This window comes from Anabrus simplex, chromosome 8, assembly GCF_040414725.1.
Source record: "Anabrus simplex isolate iqAnaSimp1 chromosome 8, ASM4041472v1, whole genome shotgun sequence".
Taxonomy (NCBI): domain Eukaryota; kingdom Metazoa; phylum Arthropoda; class Insecta; order Orthoptera; family Tettigoniidae; genus Anabrus; species Anabrus simplex.
This window is the reverse complement of record NC_090272.1, coordinates 23,231,679-23,258,722: the sequence shown is the minus strand read 5'-3', so window position 1 is coordinate 23,258,722 and position 27,044 is coordinate 23,231,679. Positions and strand designations below refer to the sequence as shown.

At 38.4% G+C, this 27,044-nt stretch overlaps 1 protein-coding gene across 1 annotated transcript in view; it reads right to left on the bottom strand.

The window, feature by feature from the left end:
* The window catches only part of borr (borealin-related), a 196,568-nt gene that overhangs the window by 132,748 nt on the left and 36,776 nt on the right, over positions 1–27,044 (bottom strand). The window contains exon 3 of the mRNA XM_068228867.1: positions 3,246–3,367. Coding sequence (XP_068084968.1) covers positions 3,246–3,367 — 122 coding nt within the window. The remainder of the gene's footprint in view (positions 1–3,245; positions 3,368–27,044) is intronic.

Here is a 27,044-nt window from a genome sequence, read left to right as displayed (position 1 = left end):
TAACCATTGTAAACAGTGTGTTGGTTGAAGCTGCTTTGAGACAAGTTTTTTCGAGTATTAGACAGGTTATGTTTGATTCGTGAAAATGTAGCCCTTTAAGATGTGGAACATGACCTTTTACATTGAGAAGATGTTCAAAATATTCCCTCCACCTCTCCAGTGATTCCCTGGGATCTATTATGAGTTCACCTGAATTACTCAAAACACTGTTCATTTTCTTTTTCCCATCTCTTCCTGATTATTACTGTCCAGAAAGGTTTCCCCTGCTGCTTGACCTAGCCTTTCCAGGTTATTACCAAAATCTTCCCATGACTTCTTTTTGGATTCAACAACTATTTGCTTTGCTCTGTTTCTTTCATCTACGTACAAATCCCTGTCTGCCTCGGCCCTTGTTTGGAGCCATTTCTGATAAGCCTTTTTTACGTTTACAGGCTGCTCTCACTTTATCATTCCACCAAAATGTTCGCCTTTTCCCATCTTTACACACAGTTGTTCCTAGGCATTCCCTTGCTGTTTCTACTACAGCATCCCTCTATGCCACCCATTCTCTTTCTATATCCTGAACCTGCTTACTGTCTACTGTTCGAAACGTCTCACTAATCATATCCATGTACTTCTGTCTAATTTCCTCATCCTGGAGATTTTCTACCCTTATTCGTTTGCAGCCAGATTTCACTTTCTCTACCCTAGACCTAGAGATACTTAGTTAACTACAGATCAGATAGTGGTCTGTATCATCGAAAAATCCGCAAAAAACTCGTACATTCCTAACATATTTCCTGAATTCAAAGTCCGTTAAGATATAGTCTATTATGGATCTGGCACCCCTAGCCTCCCATGTGTAGCGGTGAATAACCTTATGCTTGAAGAATGTATTCGTAACAGCTAAACCCATACTAGCACAGAAGTCTAGCAAACACTTCTCGTTCCCATTAGCTTCCATATCTTCCCCACATTTGCCAATCACCCTTTCGTATACCCAGTTCTATTCCCAACTCTCGCATTGAAATCGCCCATTAGCACTATTCTATCCTTGCTGTTGACCCTGACCACGATGTCACTCAATGCTTCATAAAACTTGTCAATTTCATCCTCATCTGCACCCTCACATGGTGAGTACACGGACACAATTCTTGCCCTCATTCCTCCAACTGATAAATCTACCCACATCATTCGCTCATTTACGTGCCTAACAGAAACTATGTTCGTGCAATGGTATTCCCGATAGAGCCCTACCCCAGACTCTGCCCTTCCCTTTCTAACACCCGTCAAGTACACTTTATAATCTCCTATCTCTTCCTCATTATCTCCCCTTACCTGAATATCACTTACTCCTAAGCACATCCAGATGCATCCTCTTTGCTGACTCAGCCAGTTCTACCTTCTTTCTTCCATAAGCCCCATTAATATTGATAGCTCCCCATCAAATTCCATTTCGTTCGCCAAGTCGTTTCCAAGGAGTCCCTCACCTGTCAAATGGGAGTGGGACTCCATTACTCCTATAGGTCCGAGGCTTGCTTAAAATGTTCTGAGCTCAGATCTCTCCTCTTAACGGGTTATGGACCACCGGTGAATTTTATAGTCCTAGCCGCCTGAGCACAAGGAGGGCCATGACTCAGAATATGTCCAAGATGCCCACTCCCATTCCATAGAAACTGGTATCCCCACTCTCAGGACCACTTACTAGGCCACTCAGCTGTTGCCCATGGTTCACGAACTAGGACGTGACTACAGTAACCCACAAACCTGAACTATGTGCAATATTACTGAATGAGATGAATATTTCAGAGTATGTCAGTCTGTTACCTATTTGAGTTTTGTGTTTAACTGCACAATGAACAATATCAGTAAACAACATCACTGATTTTTAATTAGCAATGTGTAGCTGTATAAATGTGTGTTGAGCAGTTTGTATTCAAAATAACTTCAGAGTTCTGTTTATGTTTTTCTATCTACACAGGTTTAGATTGACAATTACCCCACTCTTGTTAAAATAACAAATTACAAGTATTTATTTTACAATAAAGAAATGTACTCAAGCCTGTTACTTTGTGTGGAATTAATTTTGGTATCCTTAATAATAATTATACATACAAATATATTAGGGGCTCTAATCTGTCAGTATGTTACTTGGGATTGCTCAAATGTCTTAAATGATCTGAATGAAGAGGCAACACACCAGGGTGTAAATAATGCCTACAACCTTCAGTGGATTTAATTTTTACAATACACCATCTTAGGGAAATTGTCATGCTGCATTTCTTATGAACCCTGCACTTCATATCTCTTATCATGGTACCTACTATCAGTTTCTACTTTCTGCAAACGTATTAGCCTGAGGCTCAGCATTACTCCTACTCATGTTTCCAGCTTTCTTCTATAGCTCATTTATTCTGGCCTTTGCTACAGACAACATTCTTTGCTCTAGTCTAATTTTTGTTCAAAAGCTTAATTCTTATCTCAAGAATAGAAACATTATTAATTGTATCTTCTGAGTTTTAGATGAACAGAAACTGGAGTTAAGAATGGCATTACTCATTGAGGGATGATTCTGAGGTTTCATGGACAGGTCTGTAAACTTTTGTAGCCAGCACTTCCTTATGCGCCATTACCACCTCTTTGCAGGGGGATTTTGTTGCCCTAATCTGTATTATATATTTCAGTAGAGTATTGGAAAGTAAATGGTACTATGTCCAATGTTAAATGTCATCTCAGTCGCAAAGTTCTGTCTCTTTGCCACCAATCACAAACTTAGCTTGAATAATGTAATTATGAAAATGAACATCGCACACACATGAATATGCAGAGATTTCTGTCCTTCCACGAAATAGCATTTGTCCCCTTAATGAATATGCTGCTATTTTTGGGTAGAAAGAAAGGTGTTACCTGATTATTGCCTTTGTAACCTGACCTACACATTGTTAAAATACAAGGCATGGTTCCGTTGGAGCAAGGAGAATGTACTCTTAGAAACACTAAAATGTCACTTCAACACTCACAGATCCATGAAAATGGACTTCCGCATGCAAAATAGTGTACTGCATTAGCAATTAAATCAGCTAGCAACTGTCTTGTCAGTTTCGGCCAGATACTTAGGCCCACCGCAGACAACGGAAGAGTATGGGCACACGGAGAAGTGACTGCACTTTCTCTTCTTGATGCTTTTAAGTGACAACCACAACAGCACAGCCAACTCCACAAGTATACATTACAATTAGAATATGCTTGATAATCATAATACTTACATCATAATAACGAGTGTTTAACGCCTTTTCTCCCAGTTTGGCACGTATCAAACCAAAGTAATTTTTTATATTTCCTATTGATTCTTGATACTTCTTCTCCAAAACAAGTAGCTCATTTTGAACTGAAATAAGACCATAACATTATAGCACGATGTATAAAGGAGGCAACAGAAATATACATTATGAAAATAGCAACCAGAATAACCAGATTCCAAACTAATCTCCTAAATTAAACCATAAATCATTAAGGCATAAAAATTTTTAATCCATTAATTATATACAGTAATTTGGGAGTGTGAGCAAATTTGGTAATTCACTAGTGTTCCACAAACAACTCCGAAACCATTATCAAAATAATTTAAAATACGATAATAAAATGAAAAATTACAAGTACAGTTCCACGAAATGAAATGATATCTATGAAAAATGATTTAACAAAGTTACCAGTCAAGCAGCCAGCTCAATAAACCACCCCTAAATTTCCACTCCAAGTATTCAATACTGCTGACATGGAAACAAGTGTCAGAAAATTAACATTTCTTTTGAGCTAGTTTTAATACTGGTATTATTAGGAAGCCAGATGTAAAAATATACTGCACAAAATATTCCACTTTTGAAATTCCAATTTTCTCAAAAAAGGTGCCTAAAGAACCAGTTTGGTGGTATAATTCTTCATTTCAATGACAACAGGCACTACAAGGATAATTCAGATAGTCTCTATAAAATCAGACCAATATTAGAACAGCTTAGCGACCAGTTTCCTTTGGTGTACACCCCAGAGCAAAACCTGTCACATGAAGGAATGATATAAACTTTATAATGATCCGTAATGACAAGTTTTCTACATCAAATGGGATATTCAATGCGTGAATATCAATGACAATAGCCATATTTTTGTAAATATTTGCTATATTTGCATAAAAACATTAATGGTACTAGTTTTGAGCTTACTTGAGGCCATTCTCAGCCAATAATTAGTCAAAATTAGCATCATTAAAAAACAGAAAAATACAAAACATCTAAAAATTATAAGACTAAAGAATCACGAGTTTTTGGGTGACAAATATTTTGAAGATTGACACCAATGTCCATCCGTTGAATAACGCAACGTTATTCGGAAGAAAAGGTTTGTTAAGTTAATGGTGCTGTTTGTTCAAGCTGTAGCCGTAGGAACCAGTCATAATCTTGATCAACGTTGGCTTGTAATGAGAAAATATCTATATATATATATATATATATATATATATAAAATAAGAGTTTTGTCTGTACATTGGTCAGAATTCAAAAATTCAGAATTTCTGTATCGGGCGTGTCCATAGTAACAAAGAAATGCACTTTTTAATTTTCCGTAATTTCTGTCTGTCTGTCTGTCTGTACACGCATCGCGAGAAAGCGGCTGAAGGGAATTTAATGAAAATCTGTATGTACAGTCCGGTAGTAAGTCGCTACAATCTAGATCATAAATAATCTTATTCACGCCAAGACAAATGGTAGTTTAGGGGAAGGCCTAAAATGTAATTCTCAAATATTTATGTTATTAGTGGTCCTATCTTAATGAAAATCGATATGAAAACTCTGGGAATAAGTTGCTATAATCCAGGCCATAAATCTTATTCACGCCCGCCAAGAGAAATGGTAGTTTAGGGGAAGGCCTAAAATTGAATTCTCAAATATGTGTTATTAGTGGTCCTATCGACAAATACTACATAGCTAAAGTTTTATACTATTAAATTTCCTATCATTTATGTCTTATACAATTTTACCATACCAGCTATGATAAATGAGGTACTCATGAATTTTGATTTTTGTTGCCAAGTCCATATCAGCGCCGTCACGAGAAAATGGGTAAACAGATTTTAATGAAAATCGGTACCGGTATGCAAAGTCGGTGAATAAGGAACTACAGTCTATGCTATAAATAATTTTGTAAGACGCCCTAATATCATAGAGTCTAAAGAAAATTGAATGTGAAGGCCTATAATACAGAAAGCTCATAACAATATCATTACACTGACCATTGTTTGTTGGAATGTGCTTTGTGTCCCTGTTGCAACTCATCTCCAATAGATGGGAATTACTGTTTTATACAGAGTTTCTTAAATTTGCTTTACGTCACACCGACACAGATAGGACTTATGGCAACGATGGGATTGGAAAGGACTAAGAGTGAGAAGGAAGTGGCCCCAACATTTGCCTGGTGTGGAAATGGGAAACCTCTGAAAACCATCTTCACGGCTGTCGACAGTGGGTTTCGAACCTACTACCTTCCGAATGCAAGTTCACAGCTGCGCGCCTCTAACCACACGGCCAACTCATCCGGTTGTACCGCAGCCTGCCTGAATATTGGCAGGAAGTAGATGGGGAATAACTTTCCTCTTTAGCATGCCATTCCTCTGGTTCATAAATTTGCATATACTACTGGTACATAAACACACTGGTTCATCATAGCATTCGAGCTATTAAATCGCTACTCTGCGGCACCGATTTGAATAAACAGCCTGCACATTTAACAGAATGACAGAGGAGTGTTCACGGCTGTCTGCGGCCTGCTCATTCCAGCACTGGAACTTTGGACTGTTAGATCAGCATCGTAGTACTGTTCGTTAAAAGTGAGAAAATCTGCTGTTTCCATTTGATCGAGTATTTTATGTGATAACATTGCTTTTAATCGCTACATTCCAACTGACGTTTTTGTTATGGCCTAAATTGACTTCAGTTAGGAAAACCACGAAGACAAGTCTATGAGAATCCCGTAGCGAAGCACGAGTACATCAGCTAGTATTTGATAAACTTGAAAACTGGCTGAGGGGGCACATCTAAAAAAAAATAGAACTGTGGAACATAGTGGCCCAGCAGATGTTTGTAGGCTGTCAACATGGATCAAATGTGTGTAAATCCAGAATAGATGTTTTGGAAATACAAATTTCAAATCTTAAAAAGAAAATTAAAGATAGAGATCTTAATACAAACGCTGATAAAGGTAATATTATAGTTGTAATGAATAAGGTAAATCAATAAAACAAACCTTTTTTTTGTGAAGATTCATTTACTATAATAAAAAAAGACCCCACATCCAGAGACCAGCATAATTTAAATCAAATTCTCAAAAACATTTAATTTCTTTTAAGTGATCAAGAGCGTTCAAAATTTATCAACATGAACCCAGGACATCCGAAAGCCAGAGCACTGCCCAAGATCCACAAAGCCAGAGCCCCTATCAGACCAATTATTTTAGGCCGAGTACACTTTACGAAGTTTAATTTATCGAATGATTTTTAAAGAATATTTTTCTGGCTAAAAAAATCAATAAGAAATAACAGAGTTATGCTATAGTATGAAAGGCATCAAAATTCAATCTTACCATTCCATCCACACATTTGACATATTTAACCTTTTAAGTGCTGAGTTACCAGTTGACTGTTTGGTACCTCAGTGCTGAGTTTTCTCATTCGTATGTAGAAAAAATTGAAGAAGCCTCAATATTTAACTTATCAGTGGGGTGATTAGCTTAAAATGTTTATAAATGTTGGTTGTTTATAAATCTAAATGCAAATGGAAAATCCTACACTTATCTTCAATATTATTTTGAGAGAAAAAATTACACTTATGAGCCCATGGGTGCATTACCTTTATACAAAGTAAGGAGCCCAAAATAATAATATTTCCTAAAATCTGTAGGCAACTAATGCATGTAACTGCTTAGAAGTATATAAGTTGATATTTTAAAATACTTTCCAAACCTGGAACGTGGTGATAGTTAAATATTTTCTACTGGTTGTTTGTGATGCCAATTTGTTCAACTATCTGCACCAACTCCACTGGCACAAAAGTTTCAAAGAAATCAATGATTTTCGGGTTTTCATCAAACACTACTTGGCCCTCAGAGCCTGTCACAGTTACCTGAAACTCTGGTGAAGAAAAGTAATCCATCCGCCACGAAATTAGCGATAAAATAGCTTTTGTACACACCGTGTTTTTCTTCTTTAGTTTAGGAGGCGGCTCTGTTTCTCTCGCATACAATATTTTCGGCACTCTCTATGACTCACTATCAAAATCACTTAACAATTCCTTAAAATGATTATCTCCATCATCACTTTCCACTGTGGTTAATAACTGAAAGATTCCGTGATCCGAAATAACATCGCTGCAAGAGCAAATTAGTTGTTCCACCATGTTTGTTTACATCACAGATGTCTACAAAAAGCTCCAAGTTCCTTCCCGAAGCTATAATCTCTGATCAGTTCTACATAATGCTCAACAGATGGCAGAACATGTCAGAGATCAAATTCGCACTCGAAAACGAACCGGGAAACTAAAAAAAAAAATTAAAATTCTCGCACACCGTCTATAGATGGGCGTAGCACTCATCAGGTTAATATGTATCGAACCCGTAAATGACAAGACCTAATTACCAACAATATAAACAAATTTAGCAAACTTGAAACTCAAGAATTTCTAAAAATCTTAGAACTGTTTTACACAATTATTTTAGTTCTGACAATATCATTAATCAGCAAAACCGTTTGTCCAGGGCCCTGCTGGCTTCAGGGATTTTGGCAGATATTTGAGTAATTTTGAACATAATAAAATTCTTAATAATACTGATTTCAACAACATGCTGCTGGGCCAGATATGTTGATGACATTTGTCATAATAGATCATAGATCCACCAATGAGACTTCCACTCTTGCCAACCTAAATATCTTAGACCCACACATTAAGTTTACAGTAGAATCCGAAACCCAAACTTTGAATTATTTAGATTTAATTATTACCTAACATTCAATATCTTACAATATTTACAGAAAACCTACACAAAATGCTAACACCACCTTCCTTGAGTAATGCAGACTAATGACTTGTTTGCCCCTGCAATGAGTCTTCTCCAACTGGTTTGATCTTGTACAGTACGTTTCAAGTCTCCATAGCTCCTGCATCCTGATTTCACAAGAAATGCCATCATGAATGTCTTTCATGGACTTCCACAAGGGCATTTCCCTGGTATCTTCTCTCCCAAAATTTCTATCGACACATTCCTATCATTCCTATGTCGTAGCCTATGTCCCATCCAAGAAAGTTCTCTTCCCCATCTGACTCAACAGCTGACCCTTTTCTTGGACAATGTTCAATAGCTCGGAGTCGGCCTTCTTCACTCAACTTATCCGTTGCAGCCGACGCCAACATCACATCTCAAAGGCTTCTATCCTCTTAATATCGCTCTTGATTAATGTCCAGATCTCAGAACACCACCATCCAACAAGATTCTTTGCATCCCCAATCACATTTACAGCATGGTACATAAAGCCTTTACTATTTCTTTATCCAAAATAGATCTTAAAGAAGAACTGAATATTATCCATGCAATAGCCAGAAATAATGGGTAAAACAGTTTGACAAAATAATAAAATAAAAATAAAAAGCTTTATCCCCTTTAACTAAAGAAACGGTACCCACGTTTAATAACGATTTGATTAATAAAACTTCCCCCACAAGAAGGCAGCCACAAGGACAAACTACACAGTATTTTGTATACTGTATATCAGAGATTACCAACATTTTTAAGAGACTCATTTCACTATAGCTTCAAAACTACAAGTCATTCTTCCATCTTTTACAACACACAATCAATCCACATAAAAAATTTCATATACTCAAGTGCAATAATAGTGGTACAACATGCAGAATCTTCACAACACATTACGTAGAGCATGTTAATGCTAAAATATTTTTTTTTTTTTAATTTCCATGAGTCAACATGTCTGATTCCAATCATCAGTTCACATCTATTAACCAGATATGTCTTAAAGGTCGCGGACAAAGGTACTCTGCTCAGTATTCTCGAAAATTGGTTCATTCATTTAGAACACTATTTTAATCAAAATTACAACCTCAAATAAATCTCTGAAAAGCCTAACATTCTATTTAACATAATCATTCCTGTCTATAACAAACAAATTTAGAATGAACACACGCTCTAACATCAATACCAGCCACTCACCACTCCTACATCCCCTTACCACCCCATGAACTATCACCAGCCTCTGCTTCGATGTAACAATCAGTGTAGGACACTCCACTGTTGCTGAAAGACACCCAGGATACTATGTGAAAAAGGGGTGTAAGTCTCTTATAATGCAAGTCTTCATTTCCTTTTCTTCAACAAAACAACAGTTTCTTTTTTTTCTTTTTCCAGATCTATTCTGGATACACACATTTTATCAATACTGACACCCTACAAACATCTATTGAGCCATTGTGTTCCACAGTTTATTTTGTAGATGCCCCCACCCTCCAGCCAATTTTCAAGTTTGTCAAATATATTTTCTTATTACAAGTCAATGTTAATCAAGATTATGACTGGTTCCTACGACTACAATTTGAACAAACAGAGCCATTAACTTAACGAAGCTTTTCTTCTGAATAGCATCACATACTACAATGGATGGACATTGGTGTCACACTTCAAAATATTTTTCACCAAAGACTCATTTTTTTGTACTTTTCAGTAATTTTTTTTAATCATGCCAATTTTGACTAAGTAATGGCTGAGGATGACCTCAAGTAAAGTCAAAACTAGTACCATTAACATTTTAATAAGAATATAACCAATTTTTATGAAAACATATTGTCATAAATAATCACGTATTGAATAGGTGGACCCACTCTTACGCCATTTAATGTAGATGAAGGAAGGCTGGCTTGGACTGATTACAATCCGGCTAAGATCACAATATACGGAATAATGGTCTGCTGGATTTGTGCATCCGCTAGTGAATATAAATGTGAACCGAAAATACTCGGTGCAAGTGGAATTAGTCTACGTTATACAGTATTACAGCTTCTTAACCCCTAACTAGGTTACGGATATTCTGTCTACATGGACAATTATTATAACACTGTTCAGTTAGCCAAAGAATTATGGGAACACTGCCAAATGTGGGGAAAATACGTCATAATAGGGGTCTACCAACAGAATGTAGGGATCACTGAAAACAATTAAAAATGAGATGACATTTCTTGTGTGGAAGGACAAGAAAAGAGTATGATTTCATCAATGCATTCCACCAAAATCATTGAAAAAGTAAATTCGGCAAGAAACTAAAACTGGTAAGCATAGCAGAATGTAACAAGCACATGCATGGGGTACACATAACAGTTCAGTACTGGGCTGAAGGTGTTTTATTATATGCTAATCTGCATCTTGTTCATCTGCTTCCGACTGTACAGAAATCAAATTCACAGAAGACAATAAAGTATTTAAGATTTATGCAGGTCATCTGTCTTATCTTATCTCTGGGGTCAGGAAGAGTGTTCGTGTGATATAGCTCCCTCAAAAGCTGTTTCTAATATGTTGGAGGCTTCAACATCTCCAACTACCCACACCTCCAATTACATCCTTCCCAAGAAAGCACCGGCAAAGGCCCCCACCCATCTGGTTTGGATGGAAAAAGGAACATATGCTGCTGAAATAGACTCCCCCCATAAAGTGACTACTACTACATTGAGATGTAGATTGTGCCTGAAGAACAGAAAAGTGAGTGAACTCTATAGTACTGTAGAAAGTGTGGTGTTCCTCTGTACATTCGACAGCATGACACCATACTATAATCTATCAGCTTCTGTCCGTATTGATGAATTAAGAATGCAAGTATGAAGAATTCTTCATACTTGCATTCTTCATACTAGCATGACACCAGTTACCACCCACTTTAATCCATAGTTCTGGTTTCGTCCTCCGTAGTTTGAATGCATCTGTAGGCATTACAAGTGTCCAGCATGGTTAACATACCAAGCTGTCAGTGCCAAGGCCATGTTATTGAAGAAGGTGAGGATTTTTAGGGGGTGGGGGGAGGGTGGACTTTCTAAAACAGTAGCTATGGTAGCGAATAAAAGCACTATGATTTTTTCACTATGTTTGTGAATGTGAACAGGTTTCATACGTTTTTGAAAAAATTCTAGTTGCTTGATAAGGAGAAATACAGTAGAAGCTCGATAATTCGAAATCGGTTAATTCAAAATCCCGCCTAATTCGAAGAAGCTCTCGTTCCCGGAAACATGAGATAGAGTTTTGCATGTTATTTCAATTGTTTAATTCGAAATTCGAAATACGGATAATTCGTAATTCGAAGTACAATGTCGACCCCATTACCGAAATTCAGACTTAATTCGAAACTGCCTTTACATTTTAAAACAATAGTATGTTACAGAGTAATTTCAACTCGAAATGTATCCGCTCCGCGTCATAATAGAACGCGCGTTCCGGAACGTGGAGGGGTAGCTTTCTGCACTTACACTCACTTCGGTGGGTCTACAGTGCGCTTCATGATTGCTAAGTTGAATGAAATCGGAATTCTTTTGTGTTCAACCTTTTAAGGAACGCCGTAATATCACGCAACATGCAGTGTGCGGGAAAACAGAATTCGCGAACACTGGCGATGCCGACAGTTGACGAAAAAACGTGGCAAATATAATAAATTCGTAGGCACCGAACAACATTGACATTGCCGGTGAAACTGCATTGTTTTATTTTAATGCGAGCCCAAACGGTCTTATGGTTTTAAAGGAGAAATTGCCAGCCGGGAAATCGTAGTGTGAGGGATGGGGGTCATCAGTGGCGGCCGGTCAGTACGTGCTACCGGGCTCCAGCACGTAGCTTGGAACTGTAAGGAATATTATTTATGTACCGTACAATTATCCCGGTGCCTTTTCGCTGTTTTGAGTACGATATGAATTTGTGTTTTGTGCAAATCAGGACGAGATCTGTCGAACACCTAGCGCCGTTCTGCCGGGGAACAAGGCTCGTGCTCATGTGAAGTGAGCCCTTGCCTGTAGCCTGAAGGAAGCAATACGCAGGCGCAGCCAAGCTTGCAACACTCCCCCTAGCCGGCGGAGTATACCGTAAACCGGGATCAACTTTCACTGATCCCGTTTATAGTTACTTCCTCTCCCGCAAGGGGGCAGAATTACTCGATGTCTCCTGCTACCCGGAGCCAAGACCAACTACAATGTAATTGTAGTTGGTCTTGCCGGAGCGCAGCGAGGGATCCAGTCGGCCGTGCTTATGTTGAACGTGGTAAGCGAATATGCCACTAGAGAGTAGCATCGTCTGGTTTCGAAAGTAAAACGTAAGTGGAGGCAATCTATCTCACACATGCTTATTAAAATATCCATCTTCCTTTTGTCTCAAAAATAAGGAATTCGTAGGTGAGTCAAAGAATCTTTGACTCACCCTAAATGTTATCCCGCATTACAATGTAATTTACTCTGGTGAAATGAAATAGCGTATGGCTTTTAGTGCCGGAAGTATCCGAGGACATGTTCGACTCGCCAGATGCAGATCTTTTGATTTGACTCCCGTAGGCGACCTGCGAGTCGTGATGAGGATGAAATGATGATGACGACAACACGTACACCCAATGATGGTTAAAATTCCAGACCCTGCCGGGAATCGAACCCGGGATCCCAGTGACCAAAGGCCAGCGCGCTAACCATTTAGCCATGGAGCCGGACATTTACTCTGGTAATAGGGGAGGTCTCAATGAATCAGTTGGCAGCTCTTTCGGTTGCTTTGTGCGGTTTTTAATCTCGCGGTTATATTACTGGTGCGTGTTTTTTTCTGTCATTGTGTTAGTGCTAAAGTTTATACGAAGATTTATCAAATTATTTATCCACTGCAGTGTATATAAAGTGAAATTAAATTAGTGTTCTTAGTGGAGATCTATATTCCCACGATTCTATTTGCACTGATGTAAGTTGCGCCATTAGGTTAGTAAAAACAATATTTCTCCAATGAATTATTTACCGGTATCTCGTAGACAGTTGTCGAAGAATTCATCTGCTTCCAAATTCATGTTGTTTTTGTTTGTTCTGAGTTATAAATTGTGAGAAAAGTTGTATTATTATTATTATTATTATTATTATTATTATTATTAGTAGTAGTAGTAGTAGTAGTAGTAGTAGTAGTAGTAGTATTACCAAGTTTGAAGTATGCGTTGTTCATCATGGCAATATGCAGATTTAAAACAGCGTATTTAGCTTGTTTTTTGTAGCACGTAGGACGATTTTTTCACGAGCCGCCACTGGGGGTCATAGTAGTACGTTGCAATGCACATGGAAGCGATATACTTTATCCCCTCGTCATAGGAAACTTCGATAAGCCACGATGTTTTAAGAGCGTCGGGCACTTTCCATGCCAGTACAAAGCATGTATAATAAAAATGCAAACAGTAAAGAAATCCAAAAAATAATGCATTTGCACAGGAGAACCGGCATAATTTATCCTCGTCTTTGAAATGTGCGACTTTTTTTCTTTCGTTGCGTGAGGTTATGTTTGTCAGCGATTTATCCAAAAAAATCTATGCTCGCTCCCATGTGTAAGTGCTTTATTGATTGGATTACTATACTGTATGCATTTTAGATGCCTTGTATTTACACAGAAAGTACCCGATGCCCTTAAAATCGAACTTTCCTATGACTCTATCCTTGTACGATTTGAACATTGTAAATGCACCTTGTTGGATACATTTCGGAAATAGTTTTTTCCATGGCAGTAGAAAGGTTTAAACTGTGAATCGAGGTGATTGCATGTATTAATGGGTCTTAGAATACTTCGTGACGCGGCAAGTGTTTACATTTCTGAAGTACGAGAGAAGTGCCACGGCAGGAAATCGTACAAGGATAGAGTCATAGGAAAGTTCGATTTTAAGGGCATCGGGTACTTTCTGTGTAAACACAAGGCATCTAAAATGCATACAGTATAGTAATCCAATCAATAAAGCACTTACACATGGGAGCGAGCATAGATTTTTCTCCTCGTCTTTGAATAGTGCTTTTTTTTTCTTTCTTTCGTTGCGTGAGGTTATGTTTACCAGTGAGATATCCGAGTGTATTATTTGAATACTGTAAATGCACCTTCTTGGATACATTTTGGAAATAGTTCTTTTTTCATGGTATTTGAAAGGTATAAACTGTGAATCAAGGTTAAATGCATGCAGTAACGGGCCTTAAAATATTTTATAACGCGGCAAGGGTTGGTACTTCTGAATTGCGGATTGGCGGTTAATTCGAAATCACGTAATTCGAAGTCCGATTTTTGAGTCCCAACGACTTCGAATTCACGAGGTTTTGCTGTATTTATGTGCATTTAATGTTTTTAATGGCATGTACCCAGGAAACCGGAGTTGGAAAAATTATGCCATCTCAGTCTCATTTAATATTTTGTTCTTGTCTGTATGACATATGTGAATTTCGTTAATTTAAAACTTACATAATGACAGAGTAATGTTACAGTAGAAGTCCGTTATAGCGAGAATTCATATCAAAAAATTCACTCGCTATAATGGATTGTCGTTATAACAGGTTTTGTATACAAGTCGGAAAACCCAACAAGCACTTTAAAATTGGTATGAAACGGAATGTTTGTTCAAAACTTGCGTTTCCGCAGATGATATCCACACTACGGCTTACTTGTTTGTTATTTTTCGTAATTCGTAATCTACTTGAAAGTGTACGTTTAGTTTCATTCTGAAAAAAGTATAGTGCCGTATTTCTCCGAATCCAAGATGAACCCCACTTTTCCTTCAAAAAAATTCAATCAGGCTCAACAAGAAGTTTGTAAAATCATATGAATGCCTTGTACAGTAGGCGGATGCATTTTTAGACTATTTTTAGACGCCGAACATTTACTTTCGTCACGCCGTATTATTTTTTTTTATTTTTTCTGCGGCTGCACAATTATTCTTTATTTCCGCGGGTTTAAGGACCATTAACTTAACATTGACATCACAATACAAAAGAGAACTCGTTGAAAATTTTCCGGCAATACCTATTCCATGCGTCTCTACAATACACCGATCCATCAGGAAATTATTCTTGCTGTCTATAAAACTTTTACGCAGCGTCAGATATAACCGGCTGCCGCTACATGCACGTCTCGCTTGTCGGGTTCCGCCAAACTCACCGGCTAGCGACGTATAGGCCTAATTGTGAACGTTGAAAGTCAACGAAGTAGTTTATTGCGCCACGGTATGGCCATTCCGCCCTTGCGTTTTTCGTGCACATACCTCACAATTTCACCTTCGACTTCTTTAAGGAGTCATTGTTGCGGACCACTGAATGCATTTTTTGTACAGTACCACTGCCTTCGTAATGTCCAGGCCGTACTGTACCTCTGATGACGTCACGCTTTGGAGGGGACTTTAAGGCGATACGCATACGCTCCGCTTGAATAACACACTCGTTTAAATTACTTAAAGAACTGTTAACACCTAATAAAACCAAAACCTATCCTCAAATATTTGTTAATTCTGACATACAATACATATCCTTCTCCGTAACGTTCTATTTCTCGCGTATATGCGTTCGTTTGCGTGAATACAGCCTAACACTTTGAGACATATTCTTGCGATTTTATCCATTTTCTGGTCAACTGGAACATTCACATCATACACACTGACAGAAAACATGCAGCCAATTACAATTACTATTTATTACAAATATAAATTATTTCTGTACCTCACTGTAAAGCACTCCATGAACACTGCAGCTTTCCTGGACCTCTTACAGGAAGTTACACCAGTATGGAGTAGGTCTGCTCTCTTTGAAGCACTTTGTTGAATACACAAGTCGGTGTGAATTTTGGAAAAGTTATTAAAAAATATATTCACCCAAATATATATAGGCCTACACGGTCCGGCCAGGTCTTCCAATTTCTTCCCGCAGTCACAAATGACTAGGGAATCAGCCAACTGCATTGACTCCAAAGCCAGGGATTTTGTGACACACTTAGGCCCGGTTTCTTCAACTATGTTAAATTCTGCTTAACAAATGTTATCTAACAATTGTTATTAATTTAACAGTTCGTTTAAAAGTTCCCTGTTTCACGAACACATTTCCAACATTTGTTACGAAACAATTGTTAAAGACAAATTAACACATTTCCGTAAGATTTCTGAACGCGTTTGGCAGTGAGCGTCTTTTGTTTCTTTATATATAGCGCTCCTAGTGGCGTGTTGAAATAGTATTTTGTCACACAGATACATGGTTGACATTATTATAGGTTATGGTTAGCGGAGACCGCTAAGAAGTAAACATGTCAAGTAAGAGGCAACAACAGCGTTAATATGATGAATGCGAGACAAATGTTGTTATAGTTTTAATTTAAAATTATGCGAGTGTGCGACTGTTATATCACGACATTCGATATAGCCTATTCTTCTAGGAGTGCAATCTAAGGTTCCTACATCACCGGGAAAATGTGATAATTGATATGTTTTGAATGATTTTCGGACATTCTTTTATTGCGGGGAAAATAATGTAGTACCGGTACCTTGTTAATGCTGCAATGGCAGCAAGAATTCTTTGTAGAATTCTGCACACTTTTCTTGCCCTCGTGAACATAGTCGCCTACAATTAGGCCTTTTTTCTTTTAAAAAAAAAGGCTATTTGTTCGGGACGTCGACCTACGAAGATCTTTTGCCCCTACAATTAGGCCTACATGGAAAGTGTCTCGAGGTCAGATGTCGTTACAAACCTCCGCTTCGGACGAAGTGGAGGTGATATAACACTAGAGGCGAACAAATTTTACTAAACATGTCAGGTCCGCAACCTAATAACTTCTGAAAAATTGATGAAACCCCGATTCCAATGCAAGGCGTATATATTTAGGAGTTGTGGCATAGTGGTCATCGTACTTGTCTGCGAGCGTCGTAGACGTGAGTTCGAGTCTCGTTTCAGGGAACGTTATTTAAAAATGGGAACAAAAATATTACGCAAATTGCAGTACAGGTACACTTTGTTTTCTACCTGAAATTAATATAGATCTAAACGTTCTCACAGTTACTGCTGGATCTCTTCTTAATCTGTTTATCCTCCAGGGTCGGTTTTTCCCTCGAACCCAGCGAGGGATCCCACCTCTACCGCCTCAAGGGCAGTGTCCTGGAGCTTCAGACTTTGGGTCGTGGGATACAATTGGGGAGAATGATCAGTACCCCCCCCAGGCGGCCTCACCTGCTAGGCTGAACAGGGGCCTTGTGGAGGGATGGGAAGATTGGAAGGGATAGACAAGGAAGAGGGAAGGAAGCGGCCGTGGCCTTAAGTTAGGTACCATCCCGGAATTTGCCTGGAGGAGAAGTGGGAACCCACGGAAAACCACTTCGAGGATAGCTGAGGTGGGAATCGAACCCTCCTCTACTCAGTTGACCTCCCGAGGCTGAGTGGACCCCGTTCCAGCCCTCATACCACTTTTCAAATTTTGTGGCAGAGCCAGGAATCGAACCCGGACCTCCGGGGGTACTAACTACTACACCACAGAGACGGACTATATTAATTTGAGGTAGGAAAATAAAGTTCCACTGCAATTTGATCATTACTTTTATTCGCATTTTTATCTTCACATTCCCTGAAATAATTAAATTTGTATTTAAAAAAGAAAGTCATCTAACGCGGGACTCGAACTCTCATCGTCGTGGTTCGTAGACAAGTACGATGACCACTCAGCCAGTTACACTTGACTAGTGTGCAACTTTTCAAGTATACACGCGGTGCTTTACAATCGGAAATTCGTATTTTTTTCGGAAATTATTACGTTGCGGACCTAACAAGTTCAAGTTAAATGCGTTCGCATTTTAGTGTTCCATCCCCTCCACGTGGTCCGAAGCGGATCCTGCCTCATGACATTTGTCCTCATTTATTTCGAAACCGAAACTGTACGGTATTGACCCAAACCCTTCTACACGAGTTACTGTTGAGTATCCCTCAACAGGTACATTAAGCTAGTTGAAATCGATTGGACGCAGGGTCTGACCCATCCTTGTAAAATCTATAAGCAACTGCTGCACTGGAAAGATTGGTAAGTAGCAATCTGTTGGAAACTCTAATCTATATCGTCTAGTAGGTACCTTGTTCATTATGGCTTCGGTAATTAGAAATCTTTCTTCTGACAACTCTAAAAGGTCGTTATTTCTTAGTATGGGCCGTCCTTTGCCTTCAGTTTATAAATAGTCCTCATACAGCATTAAAGCTTCAAACTTACGTCTTCTACATGTCTCCATTTTGAAATTTTAGCACCTGTTTAGAGGTTTAACACAAGGTGCTGCTAGGTTAATTTAACACAAGATTTAACTATTGTTAGAGTTAACAATTCTTGATGAGACGACCATTTTGTTAAATTGTGTGTTAAGTCTCCTTAACAGCAGTGTTAACACTTAACATTCGTTGAAGAAACCGGGCCTTAGGATCGTCTGAATTTAGAAATACCATCTTATACATATATCTGACACCAACACACAAAATACTTTGTACACCTCAATTCCAAGTTCTATTAACATGTCTGATGGATACTTTGTCCGACTCGATGGCTGAACTGTCAGCGTACTGGCCTTCGGTTCAGAGGGTCCCGGGTTCCATTCCCGGCCGGGTCGGGGATTATAACGTTAATTGGTTAATTCCAATGGTACGGGGGCTGGTGTAGGTGTTGTCTTCATCATCATTTCATCCTCATCACGACGCGCAGGTCGCCTACGGGAGTCAAATAGAAAGACCTGCACCTGGCGAGCCGAAGCACTAAAAGCCATACGACATTTCACTTCATTTCATGGATACTTTAAGCCCCCTCGATTTAGGAAATTCAGATATCTTACTTCTGGAGACAGTTCATAAATAAGATCTGAATCTGTCAGAAGATAAGATTTACATAAATCACACTGCTGTTTGATACTCATATTTTTTTCTATTTGCTTTTCGTCGCACCGACACAGATAGGTCTTACGGTGAGGATGGGACAGGAAAGGTCTAGGAATGGGAAGGAAGCGGCCATGGCCTTAAGGTAGAGCCCCAGTATTTGCCTGGCGTGAAAATGGGAATCCACGGAAAACCATCTGCAGGGCTGCCGACAGTGGGGTTCGAACCCACTGTCTGCCGAATACTGGATACTGGCCGCAGTTAAGCGAATGCAGCTTTCGAGCTCGGTGATACTCATAAATAAGACTTGCATTTTCAAATACACCAAATTCAGATAAGCCGTAGATCTGATTACATAAAAAATATAGGGCCTACCTAATGTTACCAATGTTTATGACATAATAAAAAAAATTAACTCACCATCTGGACGGGACACTTATTTCCCTCAGGATGTGTTTTCACACAACTGTGTTGTGATTAACTATTAAATTCTCCCTGGGAATAGCCTTCTTCCATAACATAACTCGTTCTTCATCAGAAGGAAACACTAATACCGGAGTGTACTCTCCTTGTTTATAATTAGCTTTGCAGCCAGGCACACAGCAACTCTTAGGCATGGTGATTTCCCTCACTGATCATCTTAATTTAAGTATATACAATTCGTGGTTAATAATAAAACACAGAATGCACTAACTCAATTTTACACTATAAATATAACTTTACACAAATAAACTACGAAATTAAAACACTGAAGAACGATCTTCTTAACCTATAGCTTCACATAAATACACGCTCACACTAAGTTTTCTTCACTAATTAACGACTTTCCACTTAATAATGCAGTCGATGACGACTCATTCTCACATATATCTGAGTGAACACGTGGCCATCGTTAAAAATTTCAATAAAACTGCGAAAATCTATGTTTAACTCTAGTGCTAACTTCCCCCCTAACGATCAGCTGATTGCTTTCCCGCGCTCGTTACAGTACGGCCTGGACATCACGAAGGCAGTGACAGTACGCATTTTTTAGCTCTGTCTTCATGCTAACGCCAAATATTGGCTTTAGTTAGGCCAATGCCGTATTTTCTTGCTGCTGCACAATTCTACATTTCCGAGTGTTTAATAAACATTAACTTTAAATTTGCATCATAATATAGACTAGAACCCGTTGAAAATTTGCCGGCAATACCTTTTCCACGTATCTTTACAATACGACTATCCATCACAAAAATATTCCTGCGGTCTATAAACCTTAATTTTACTAAGCGTCAAGTACAATAGACGTTTTGACACTGCAACTGAGTAGCCATGGCTTTTCTAATAATTCGAAGGGTCGCATGCTTTGATGCCATTCTGCAGATTTGAGAAACACAGGCTCTGTACAACCGGTTGTCGCGGCTAGCCATGTGTAGTAAAGAGGCGGTCGTTTATTGTCAACGAGTTCTGTGCGCGTGTGAAAAGCAGCGTGGTTACCGCGGTAGTTGCCAGTGGTATCCATTAACTTACTGTTAGGCCGCGAATCCAACAACCCTTGAGTTTTCGCATGAGATTCTGAGAAAAAAAAAAAGTCTTGGATTCGGAGAAGTACGGTATCACTCCAGAGAATTTTGTGGCAAACACCTCAGCTTTCTTCCTCAAACAGCGTCACCTAACCGTATATGTAGCCTATCATGAAAACATATTTGAAACGCATGTAGAGTAATAAGCTTCTCGCGAAAAATTTACATGTAAATAGCCGCGAGAAGATGTGAAATATCCTCTGAAATCAGTGATGTACTCTGCCATATCTTGATGTGTATCACATTCTTAATTTCCGTATTTAAAGGCCCCTAACATTAAACTTAAGAAATCGTTTACTTCAGTCTATTTTTAACGAGTTAACTGCTATCGACCACGTTATTTACGCATTTATTACGAAAACGTGTTATCCACTTTCATTTTGAATTTTTTTTAGAGAACAGCAGTCGATGGGTATTACTAGAGGCATGTCCGACTCGTTGGCTGAATGGTCAGCGTACTGGCCTTCGGTTCAGAGGGTCCCGGGTTCAATTCCCAGCCGGGTCGGGCATTTTAACCTTCATTGGTTAATTCCAATGGCCCGGGGGCTGGGTGTTTGTGCCGTCTCCAACATCCCTGCAACTCACCACACATAACATTACCCTCCACCACACTAATACGCAGTTACTTACGCATGGCAGATGCCGCCCACCCTCATCGGAGGGTCTGCCTTACAAGGGCTGCACTCGGCTAGAAATAGCCACACGAAATAAAAACTAGGAGACATGACTTTTTCGCATTAACGATGAGCGCGAAAAGAAATATTTTGAAGCGATTTTGAGATATCTTAACGAATCATATAATTCTGGTTAAGAAATTAGTGATTTAGTTTTCGCGAATTACAGCGAATTAAAGCGACAAGGCCAGTTTAAAGCGAAATTTACTTATTTTGCGATAAGTGCGAAAATGCAGCGAAATTCATGGAAAATAAAGATCTTGAAATTGTATTCCAAAATTATGTGTGTAAAGAGAAACTGAAGACAGAATAACGATTTCTCATTTCGAATGGTATGGTCATAAAGGGTGAATGCTACGGCCATGTAGGGTGAAAGGGTAATTTGTTATGTAGTCTTGATTAGGGTTATATTATAGTTCTAATCAAGATTACATATGGAATAATGAATGATTATCAATATTGATTCTCTTTATTTATGTAATCTTTCAACTAAATAATTCACAAATCTCACGAATTAAACTTTTTGAATAATTTAGGAAATGATTAACGAGAAATTAAAGCGATGTGGAAAGCCCTATTTCGCGAAATGCGAAAAAAATCATGCCCCTAGGTATTACTAATCAACTCGAACATCGCCTTTGAATGTCAACGAGAGAGTTTGCAAATGCTCAAAGTGAGAAAACTATACCATACCGAAGATCTATCACATTTTGTTGCAAACGTTTCAGTTTTCTTATTCAAACAGTCACGTATCCTAATTTAACCGTAGCCTACTATACGTATGATTGAAACACACTTCAAGCGCCAGTAGAGAAATTATAGCCTACCTTTCTCGCTATAAATGTTCATGATAGCCTTTCCGTAATTTAACCAGACGCAACAAAATATAAACTAACCTCTGAAATCAATTAAGCACTCTGACATATCTCGAAGTGTATCCCATTCTTACTTAATTGCAGTATTTAGCCTCAAAATTAAGCGGCCGTTTAGTCAGCCTTAATCTTTAACGAGTTAACAACCGTTATCGGACACATTTACGCATTTATTACGAAAATATGTTCCCTTTCATTTCGAATTTTCTTTACGGAACAGCTGTCGACGGATATTACTAATCGACTCCGACATCGCCTTCGAATGTCGACGAGAAAAATCGCTAGTGGACATAGCGAGGAAACGATGCCGAAGGTAATCGATCGCATGCAATATCATCGCAGAGGTGCATAAATATCGGTAACGGAAAAATTCGCGCTAGCTTAATCGCTCGTAATAACGGATGCGTCAGTGATGGCGTGATGGGGTTCTCGCTGTAACCGAAGGACTATACACAGTTTAATATAGGAATTTTGAAGGGACATAAAAAGTCGTCGCTATAACGAAGTTCTCGTTATATGCCGCACTCGCTATAGCGGACTTAAGCTGTATTTTTAAACACGGCATGAAACTATTTCTTCTTTTAAATAGGCCTACTTGGGACCACACTTGTTCAACCATAGATATTTGCCCTGTATCGCCACATCTTCTCCCGCTGTAACTACTTTCCTTTGACCAGGGGTTACCTTTCTTCAGAGATTTTCCATCAAAGCCATGGACTTTCTTCAGGATGTGTCTCACCATTTGTTTTAAGTCTCTTCACCACGTGGTAAAGACCTTGTTTTGCAAGAAGGTGCACAGGTAGCTGGTTAGTCTTTGGGAGACATCTCGCCAAAGGCTACCTGCCTTTTCCTGGCAGTCAGAGCCTCTATTACGAAGTAGAGCTCTAAATTTCTTATTACTCCAGTATTCCTAATCCTCCAGATCCGAGTCTAGGATCTTTCTGTAAATCCTTCTCACTCTTCACTTCCAGTTTCTCAAATCTTTTATATTTAGTGACACTCCATGGCTTAACAAAGCTTCCAGACAGATGATTGTGTAGCGTATCAGCTTCAGATTTTGTGACAAGCATTGCTTGTTATTGGTGCTCAGAGTCAGGCGACAGGCCCGTTAGCTTGTTACCTTGTGGAGAGGTATGTATAATTTCTATACTATTACTAGCCGTAGTACCCAGCGTTGCTCAGATAGTTTTTGAATGTTTACCTTCAAGATCTGTATTATCAGTTATGTGAGAAGTGAATTTTTATATAATTCCTTTTTGAGATGTTGATTTTATGATCTATTATGTAGTTGTTATATTTAGATCCATTTCATTTCAAGTTTTAGATTAATTTTTTAGTAAAACATTGTCCTTGTGGAAGCTCGAATTGACTGAGAAGAATTTCAACCTATCAAAAAATAAGTGATAACTACACGTATATAGCCATCATGCTATAGATATGATGTACACAATTTCAACCGTCATTCAGACTGTCGCCAACCAGCTTTGTGACACCAAAAGCGGTTGATTCAACACTTATCTGTCATTTTAGACCAGGGATGGCGAACCTACACCACGCGTGTCATTTTTTTGGTGCCACACCACATGCACATATTAACGTTTTTATATACGTCCTGTACTTCAGACTATACATACCTCATGCATGGTATAGTTATAGTGTTTCAGGTCTAAGAAATGAATGCCGAAAATCTAAATTCTAGTTCCATTCAGACGTGCATTATGGCAACACTTAACACTGATAGTTCCGGGAGTCAAGTGAGGTAAATGTCAGATGCGTCCGACGAACCATTCACTCAGCCACATCAGTCAATTAGCGAAGTTTAGCTTGTGTGTGGTTGGCAACATCGCGTAATTATTTGTAGTGTGTAACTGTTTATTGTTTCGAATTTTTTAAGACAAATAAATAGTTGCCAAGAGATTATCCCAACTTCGAGATTTGGAGAAACTGTCGCACTTTATTTCAAAACCTCATTTTGCACAAATGATTTATATCAAGGTCAATTTTTGAGTGGTTAGATATTGACAGTTTATAAATGGAGCTGACTGAATTTCAAGAAAGCTGTACATCGGTGAACAAATTCCTACAACTTGGTGACAAATTGGCGAAAATCGAGTATGCTGTTGATGGTGAATATTCTTTCGAGAAGCCAGAGAACTTGAACAGCGTAACAGCCTCCCACAAATGTTTTCGGCCATGAAGAAACTTGCTACAGCATTAGTTACTTTGAGTCATCATACGCCTGCGAAAAGCTATTTTATGCAATGAACATTGTGAAGTGCTTCTTGTGTGGTATCGAAGACAAGTTAAGAACCTAACATAAATGACATGGCTACTAAGATTCAGCAACAAGTTTCACACTAAAGTTGAGAACGACATTTCACCTAAAGTGCTTCGGCAATATTAGTATTTTTGATTTCTATACCCAATAATACTCAATGACGAAGTGTGTTACAATAGGTGCTTATTATATTTAAACAAAAATAAAGTTAGGTATCCTAACATTACATATTAAAAATTTATTTTTGCGGTATTGGCCAAATACGACCACGGAACATGCAATGAAATGTACGCTATTATTTTACGGTGTATATGTAATGTAATAACATATTATGAAACATAATTTGGAATTAGGGATGGAAGTCCAGGGTGGGTTAGGGGAGTGGGGTGGTTGTAGCCATTCCAAAGAAAAATAGCAAGTGGCACAGTATACAGTTCAGAAAATAAATCAGACTTAAAATGGCACACCAGTTGGAAAAGGTTCGCCACCCCTGTTTTAGACTATTTACTTTCAAGCACTTCTCAGGCCCCCGTCTCAATGGAAGTTGAAAATGGACATAAAACGGTATCCTGAGCATCACAATTCGGTTCATCGACAAACGATGGATTCAATATTAATATTGGTTATTTTTACATATCATACCCTCCTATTCCCCATCCCCATTATATTTCTTTTGTCAGATGGGAAGTCACATATATCCATAACCTTTATTTTTACATTCATTTTCACCTCTTCTCAACCTCCATACTGATTGCAGCTGAAGTATGACTTTACCATCCAGAGTGTCACAGTTTAACTCTGCAACCTCGTCAACTATGTATTCGACATTAACATCAGTCATTTTTGTTTATTTTTATATTTCTCCACCTCTTAGCAGTGCAGGGTTTTTTACTCAACAGTACTTTTTTCGGATAGTGTTCCCATGGGGACACGTTTTAAGCCTTTCCCTTCAACATTTTAGATCTGGGCTATTCGCCATTGAAATGTGTATCAGTTTGGAATCTTATTCCTATTCTGTTTTAATTTTTTTTTTTTCCCCCCGGTACGACTTAGGCTGCTAATTGTAACTGCCGTCGTTTCATATGATGTGTTCTATTTATTTTCTGGTCCCATGACTCTGGAGTAATGATCTAATGACGCGCCAACTAGAGAGCGAGCCCGTATGGTCCGCTGGCTATCCTATTCTTTGTTGGGGTACATTACTTTACTGGCGTGAGTTTAATTCGATTGTCAAACTTCAAGATGGCTAGAAGGTTTGCGCGTGGGCTCCCTAAAAGAGTAATATATAAGTAATAATAATAATAACGTAAATGTTTCCACCTTTTCAATACTACAATATATTCACAAAATTACAAAATTATACGGTACTAGTTTCGACCCATCTAGGGGTCATCATCAGCCGTATTGGAGCAAAGATCATTTGTGGCGAAATCCTAAGACAATATTATATTATTTTAAAGAATAACAAGTGAAATGAGATGTTATGGTAATAGTTAATAATACAAGGAATAACAAAGAATAAAGTATAAATGGGGTGTTGTAAAAATTATAATCATGGAAATCAGTAAGTTCTTGTATTGAAATGAAATATGGCTTAGGAAGAGGGCTTAAGGTAGGGCTGAAGGGTGCGGGAGAAAGTGTAATTGTCTTGGAAAAGTACCTTTGATTAAATTTAGGATTGAGTTTAGGTTGGATGCATTATTGTTTCTGAGGAAAGTGATAAATAGATCGAAGAGTATGTTGGGTTTCTCTGAGATTTCATTGAGATTGTGACTGGCATTAAAGTATTGGTTTAGGTGTATGTAGTAATTTTCCATTATGTTCAGTAAAGGGCCCTTGTTTGCTAATACGAGGATGTCCATGTCTTGTTTAATATTGGTGAAATTATGGTTATAATCTTGCATGTGTTGGCCGATGGCTGAAAACTTGTTGTATTTTATTGCGTTAGTGTGCTCGTGGTATCTGATAATGAAGTTTCTCCCGGTTTGCCCGATGTAGGTTTTTTTACAGGTGGTACATTTGATCCTATAAACTCCTGATTTTAAAAAACTGCTGGTCTTGTTGATGTGTGAAGTATTGTATAAAACATTCATGTTCTTATTGTTGGTTTTGAAGGCTATTTTAACGCCTTGTTTCTTAAAGATGTTGGTTAACTTGTAGATATCATTGTTGAACGTGAAGTTGGAAAATGTTATAGGTTTGGTTATTTCTTTTTTGAGGGTAGTTTTTGGGCGATGTTTGTGTTTATTGATTATCCTTTCTATAAAATGATTGCTGAAGCCGTTGAATTTTGCGATTCCGCGGATTGTGTTGAGTTCGTTTTTTAGATCTTTATTGGACATAGGTATGCTGAAAGCTCGGTGAACTAGGCTGTTGTATGTGGCTCGTTTGTGGGACTGGGGGTGCACTGAATCTTGGCGAATGGTGGAGGCTGTTTGAGTGGGTTTTCTGAAAATTTTATAACTGAAAGAATCTGAGTTTCTAGTGATGGTTAAATCTAGAAAGTTGATTTTTTGATTTGATTCGGATTCTAGTGTGAATTTGATATGAGGATCAATATTGTTGAGTCTTAAGAGGGTGGTGGGTGCGTTAATTGATTTCTCATTCATGATTACAAAGACATCGTCGACATATCTGGCCCAAAAGAGAATGTTTTCGAATTCGTTGTCAATTTTGGTGTATTCGAGGAAGTCCAGGTATATTTCTGCTAAGATACCTGAGGCCGGTGACCCCAT